The sequence below is a fragment of the Ceratina calcarata genome, unplaced genomic scaffold, assembly GCF_001652005.2.
Source record: "Ceratina calcarata isolate Rehan_Ccalc_2016 unplaced genomic scaffold, ASM165200v1 scaffold459, whole genome shotgun sequence".
Classification (NCBI taxonomy): domain Eukaryota; kingdom Metazoa; phylum Arthropoda; class Insecta; order Hymenoptera; family Apidae; genus Ceratina; species Ceratina calcarata.
The window spans coordinates 31,882-39,606 of NW_017169916.1; the positions used below are offsets into that span (position 1 = coordinate 31,882).

The 7,725-nt window shown below is 32.5% G+C and overlaps 1 protein-coding gene across 1 annotated transcript in view; it reads right to left on the reverse strand.

The window, feature by feature from the left end:
- Positions 1-5,580: 5,580 nt before the first annotated feature.
- The window catches only part of LOC108627312 (E3 ubiquitin-protein ligase MARCH2), an 8,310-nt gene continuing 6,165 nt past the window's right edge, over positions 5,581-7,725 (reverse strand). Inside the window, exon 6 of the mRNA XM_026815496.1 lies at positions 5,581-6,701. Coding sequence (XP_026671297.1) covers positions 6,581-6,701 — 121 coding nt within the window. The 3' untranslated portion in view covers positions 5,581-6,580. The remainder of the gene's footprint in view (positions 6,702-7,725) is intronic.

The following is a 7,725-nucleotide window of genomic DNA, read 5'->3' on the forward strand; positions in this document are numbered from 1 at the left end:
GAACATTTGAAAATGGAATTATTTATATTTTAAATAAAATGATGTACATTTTGCTGTTGATATTACATGTATCGTTATAAGCTACAAGCATTGTTTATGTTTTTCACACAAAGAACTTCCTCATAAATGCATAAAATCTGCAGTCTATTTATAAGACTTCAGTTACTGTTAAACATCAATATCACGTTGACTGGCAGTGTAGGTAGATTATTCATTTTCCTAAATTAAAAACTCAGCCCTCTCCGTGCAGCAGCTGATCCAAACGCAACAAGAACATTAAAACTTCCTCTGGTCTTTACAAAGCAGACGTTCGATGCGTCAGGAACCAATAAATTCGTCTCTCCCCTTATACATTTTCTTCTTTTTACCCTTTCGAATTTACCCTAAGCAAAGGGGTTCACGGAGTCTGGTCGCGTTTTTTTTCTCTAGGGTCGTCTAGGAGGCTAGGAGTGTCACGTGCCGTGGCTGGAGAATCTGGAAGAACCGGATGCGTTCGCGGTGATGGCGCGTAAAAGATTCATTTCTTCCTCTGCACCCGTTCCGCCTAACAGACTACTTTACAAGCGCTTTCTAAGACCAACGTTCGAAGTGATATCAATTTGTCGGTGTTGATTGTTCACTTAAAATATGCACCCACTTGTGGCATATCTTATCATGTCACCGTTGCACATCGACAATTCGCAGTTGTGCATAAACGTTGCATACGTATGTATCTCATGTACACTGTGATTTATGAGTCTTACTCAGAATTTGGTGATTTATTAAAACTGGAGAAAAAATATTCAGTATTCTCTTTAATAAAACTGGAGGTAATCCTCATATCTCGATAAAAGAAGCAAACATCAGATCATAATAGCGCTGCATGTCCCCCTAGAAGCCTTGTAACAGTTGTTTAAACATTTTTATGGTAGAATAAAAACCTTACCAGATGTCAGCCTGTATATACATTATAAAACCATACAGAATGAATGAATTAGAATTATTAATTCCATTAAAGAAATCTTTTAAAATTAAAAGTTGCTAAAATGCAAGAATGCTTTAATTCAATAAGCTCGATTAAATAAAAATTCACCCACAGTATCTTCTAACGAATACAAGAATAATCAATTATTTTATATGATTATTCTTATATTAATTCATTCTGTATAACCCAACGGAACGTTCCAAGAATGTGAATAAGCAAAATGGAGTGACACAGTAAATCAAGTCAAAATTGAGCATACACACAATCTAATTTACTTTATTTTGTAAATTCTAAATATTATTTTTATGTACCACCTTAAACGATGCTAATTCTTCAATAAAATTATTACATGTATGTATAATTGCTTATATTCTTTCACTTGAGGAACTGTTGATAATTTATGCACATTATTATGAAAATAATATGAAAAAATAAAAGAAAGTATTTGTCTTACAACGATTAATATTTCAATGTGATAAAAGAAATTTTTCTAAAATTTTTGTCTCTTACACCACTTTCATGACAATCAGCATATTTATTACACAGTTTATTATATGATATAGTATATAATTAATTGTATGATTGGTTTTAAATTTTATTATATGACTTGTTATATGATTAAAGTTATATTATTTACAATCTTTCGATTACGACAGTGTCTGATGATTGAAACATTTGTCAGATTTTCTTATGCTGATGATGAGTACCTACTTAAATGATTTAACGCTTGCCTGTTGATAATGATAGGCAACGTTGATGCGATACAAACGGATACGTACGCCTTTAGCTTGTCTTCTTCCTGCACTTAATGTTATTCCTTCAAGTGCCTCTATTTTTCTTTTTCTTTTTTCTACCAGGGATAGCTTGCAGAGCTTGTTCAGGTGTTCTTGCGGGTTTCTGATGAATGTAGACTTTTAGTTAGCGTGCTGGATCAGAGGACCTGGTTTCAATTTATTTGATTTACTGACAAAATATTGATACGGAAAACCGATTAGTAAGTACCTCTACGGAGGTACAATATTATTACGTACAAAATAAGTTAAATGTCTTATCTGAACCTCGCTACTGGCACAGAACATAAAATCCAGAATGAGATCCTGTTACAGTTAACATTGGCACGAAATTTATTTATTAAAAACTGTTATCTGTTGATAAATTTGCCTGATTTTCCATATTACATATTTACATTCGCGCAACATATATTTTACTTCCTATATTTCGTTATCGTACTTTCGTATCTCGCCCCAGTAACGCGAGACGGAGTCACAGAAAATTAACTACAGAAACTAGAAACCGGTGCACTGCTTCGGTTCATAAATTATATCTATATTACTTATTAATTTCCATACAAATTGATCACCACTTGTCGCCTTAATCTTTATTCTCGAGGCGAAACTGTAATTGGTTTAGTATAGAATGCGTTAGAATCTAGTAGGAAACGTCACATCATTCAAATGAACAGTGTAATATTTGATTATGTTCAAAGAAATGGACTATATCTTGAAGAAACGAAAAATATACAGTTTACATACTATTATAAATTAATACAAGGGGCAATAGTTATAAACTAATAGCGTAAGCAAGATGTGATATTATGGAATCATATAATACATAGATGATGATAAAAGAATATTTATGTAATATACGTAGTGAAAGAATGTGTAGTGTATGTAAGAGAGGGTGGAAAACGATGAAACACTGATTAAAGGATTGCAAGGAAGGTTTTAGTGAGAGGGCAATGCTGTAGTATTGTGGATGTATTAGAAGGGAAAGGGGAGGAATGTGTGTTAAACTGGTTAAAAATGTTGGATAAGGAATTAAAAGGGAAAGAAAAACAATGATCATGAAAATATATTTGTATTTGAGTTTCATGTAAATGGATAAATTGAAATATGACTGTATGCCAAAGAAAGATGAAGTATATATCTATTTAATTTGTATTAATTTTATGTTTAGTAATGTTACTTAATTTTATGTTCAGTTATATTACTTAATTTTATGTTTGTTGTAAAATGGGTTAGTTTAACTAATTTTAATTTAAAAAATTGAAAATGATCTTCATATTTCGATAAAGAGACAAAATAACAATAAAACCATTACAGCACTTTGTGTGCTACTGAAAGTCATGCAATTTCTGTTTCGAACATTTTTTTCTATGACAAATGAACAATTTATTACTTCTCTGCAGTCGTTACGTTACGTAAATCATCCTGTATCATCCTTTGTATTCTCGATTTTTAAATGTATTCCAACAGTGTTTAAATATTAACCCTTTCACAGTCTAATAAAATAACTTGAAATCTAAGTGATTTTTATTTAATGTCACGTATAATACATACATTATTTTATATTGTTTAAATTTCTATTTAAATGTACTAGAATTATTTTGTATTGTTATTTTATTTACTATTAATGATCGACTTTAATTTCATGTCATACTATTTAAGTCAATTAAATACTCAGACTTCACTCTGTCCATATGTCGTACAGGCTGAATTATGAAAGGATTGATGATTCTATAAAAAATAAATATCTCCACACATAATAACTAGAAACACTGTTTTCCATTTTTATAATAATAAAATCCATCTTAATACATGAAATAAGAAACAATATTCAACAATTTCTTTATTATTATACTTTTCCTCTGGTCCAGAAGTGAGTATTCCCATCGCGAAAGCGATTTCCTCTTTTTATCTTTTATTCACGCATGGAGCAGCCAGTCCATTGGCAAACAGAAAGGCGGTTCCGACTGAAGAAAAAGAAATTGTTCCTCCGGCGAGAAACAGCTTCACGGTCGATCAACGTTATCTCCAGAGATAAACGTCAAGTTGATATACGAAAAGCGAGAGAGGAAGGCAGATTGCCTGTCCTTCCACAAGGAGAAGCGTGCATAAGTGGCGCGATAGCGTTGTGAAAAATTCTTGTTAGAACTTTGCCGTGGTATCGCGCTCCTAATTTCGCGTAAAACACAGGATATGAAACGTCTTCCTCCGGCTAGGAATCCCAGTTGCAAAATGAATAATAGAAAAGAGGTTCAGGTATCTGTAGGTGGTGCATGGAAACAAACTGGTTCAACATGCTTTCTGCTATCTCCTTTTACTTTTTATAACGTTTCCAAATATTAACAAATTACTTGTTATCTAAATATTGTACGAGTAGAGTATGTTGAATGCCATTTATTGTTTCAAAAATAATTTCTAAATGATGAAACCAACTACTTTTATTGTATAACATTTAAAACTGAAAATTCATGTTATTACTCTAAAATAAAATTTATTTTTTTCAATTAATTGTTTAACATTTCGTCTTGTAATCTGGCTTCCAAGTCCTGGCAAAATACTTTTTACTTTTGGGAAGTTGGATACTATAAATGCAAAGTGTTTAAGGAAATTGTCAGATGAAAGAGAAATGTTTTTACAAATAATTTCTAAATGATAAGATTAGTAACTTTTATTATATAACATTTAGAATTGAAAAATCAAATAATTGTTCTTAAATAAAATCTATTTTTGTTTCAATCGTCTGTTGTACTACGTCATTGGCTGGTAATAACTTTCGATCAATCGAAAGTGAAATCCAACGGGATCTCGTCTGGAACAACTTCTGGGAGCTGGTTTACCCGGTCAGGTCGATTCTTTCTCTTATTTTTATAATAATAAAATCCATCTTAATACATGAAATAAGAAACAATATTCAACAATTTCTTTATTATTATACTTTTCCTCTGGTCCAGAAGTGAGTATTCCCATCGCGAAAGCGATTTCCTCTTTTTATCTTTTATTCACGCATGGAGCAGCCAGTCCATTGGCAAACAGAAAGGCGGTTCCGACTGAAGAAAAAGAAATTGTTCCTCCGGCGAGAAACAGCTTCACGGTCGATCAACGTTATCTCCAGAGATAAACGTCAAGTTGATATACGAAAAGCGAGAGAGGAAGGCAGATTGCCTGTCCTTCCACAAGGAGAAGCGTGCATAAGTGGCGCGATAGCGTTGTGAAAAATTCTTGTTAGAACTTTGCCGTGGTATCGCGCTCCTAATTTCGCGTAAAACACAGGATATGAAACGTCTTCCTCCGGCTAGGAATCCCAGTTGCAAAATGAATAATAGAAAAGAGGTTCAGGTATCTGTAGGTGGTGCATGGAAACAAACTGGTTCAACATGCTTTCTGCTATCTCCTTTTACTTTTTATAACGTTTCCAAATATTAACAAATTACTTGTTATCTAAATATTGTACGAGTAGAGTATGTTGAATGCCATTTATTGTTTCAAAAATAATTTCTAAATGATGAAACCAACTACTTTTATTGTATAACATTTAAAACTGAAAATTCATGTTATTACTCTAAAATAAAATTTATTTTTTTCAATTAATTGTTTAACATTTCGTCTTGTAATCTGGCTTCCAAGTCCTGGCAAAATACTTTTTACTTTTGGGAAGTTGGATACTATAAATGCAAAGTGTTTAAGGAAATTGTCAGATGAAAGAGAAATGTTTTTACAAATAATTTCTAAATGATAAGATTAGTAACTTTTATTATATAACATTTAGAATTGAAAAATCAAATAATTGTTCTTAAATAAAATCTATTTTTGTTTCAATCGTCTGTTGTACTACGTCATTGGCTGGTAATAACTTTCGATCAATCGAAAGTGAAATCCAACGGGATCTCGTCTGGAACAACTTCTGGGAGCTGGTTTACCCGGTCAGGTCGATTCTTTCTCTTTCTTTTATCCTCGCCGCCCTCTTATGCGTTCTTCATTTTCTTGTTAATGCAATAAATATTTAACATGTCTCTCATTGTTTCTTTCATTTTCAGCAATTACATCTATATTTAATTTTCCTCGTATTTTCAATGTCTTACATTGTATCATGATACATGTACCGGGTGAGCCTCGTAACATGACGACTTCGAATAACTTGTAAGGTGTTTGTTGTACAATAAAAATTTTTAAACAAATGTTGCATAGACCCAAGAATTCAGTGCATTATTGAAATACGAAACAAAATATTGGGCATTCTATTTAAAAAAACTAAAGGTGGCCCTCACATCTCGAAAAAAAATAAAAAAACGAAAGCAAACCACATCACTCCCTGGAACTATGCAACATTTATTTATAAATTTTGTACAACAAATATGTATAAGAAAATAACGAAGTGCATGAGTCTTGAGCAATGTTTAATTAATTATTTTAATTAAGAATTAGAGAACAACGAAATCAACGAACATGACATAAAATTTCGGTATAATGAAAGAATTTTTAATCCTTCATCAACATCAATACAGCTATCTGAAATTTAACAATAATCTTGATTATGCTGCTATTAGCCGTCATTACCAAGTGAATCAGAAGTAGAATTAACACTGTCGCGACGATCATTGGAAACATTCTGACTATATTTAAGTACTTAACTTTAAATTAATTACACTCTTCGATTTATTGCGTAGAACGGTTTGTAACCGGAAGCCAGCGCGCTCTCTGATGCGATGGTTAATTGTTCTCGATGACTACCAATCAGCTTCGATTAATGCCACTTTTCAATGAAAATTATTACCGACAATTAAATCTTGCTAATATGTCGTACATAGTAGGTGCATATCCTTCGGCTCGTTTTCTAATGATCTGGATGATACTCCAGTTGCCTGAAATTCGTGTCTGCGGCCATCGATTCGTCGGGGATCAAACGCACAACGAAATTGCTCCTCCAGAAACGTCGCCATCTACGACCATGTAGCCTAGACAATAATTTGACACACGGGGAATGAGACTAATGGAAGCAGAGAGATAGGTACGATTCACAGGGAGGCGAATTGGAAGAAAATAACAGATGCAAAATATAATATATGGTATAAATTGGTAAATGGGGATGAGGTACCTGACTATCTGGGAAAGGGGAAGAAGGAAAAAGAATGAGTGACAATAGCAGGCTTCAGGTTGAGGAATGAAAGAAGAATGGGAAGATTCTGGGAAGCCAATATACCAAAATACAGTATTGTAAAATACAGACTGTATTTGTTCAGATTTGTACATCAAACGTTAATCTAAAAAAATTCAACTTTAACCCATTCACTGGCGGCCATTTAATTTCCGTCTATCATGCCCAATCAATGCGGAGTTAAATTTCCGAGGGCATTTAAATAAATATTCACATTTCCTTTTATTAGTTGAGATTATGGCTTCAATCAGTCAAGAAGAATCAGAAAGAAATACTTCCCGACGCAACGGAGATTCTCGGTCCATATCCGTAAATGAATCACAAAATACATATTTTTTAATGAAATTAATATACGGAATAAATTTCTGTTTCTCTATTTGAAATTCGATTTCACTGGAACAATTCATGTCTTATTGTATGATTTGTTATATGTATAATTTGGTTTTTTATTATTCTCTAGTTTAATTATCAATGTTTGGATAGAGGTAGGAAACAGGAGAGTCAGAGCGAGAGGAAATGTGGAAGATGTGAATAGATACTGAATAAGTGAGGAACGAATAGAGTCCATGGTATGTAAAGAGAGTTTGGGAACTATAAAACACTGGGCAGAGGATTATAAAGAAACAGCTAGCAATATAAAGTTAGATATTTTTTAGGAAAAAGATAATAGATTGGATACGAAGACTAGAAAGAAGGGAGAGCATAGAGAAAAGAAGTAAAATGCGGTAATATAAAACTAAAAATAAAAAATAGAGTAAAATAAAACTGACTAGATATTAAATATACTATTTAACACGTTAAGCGCCTGTTTTGTCTTCCTTTTT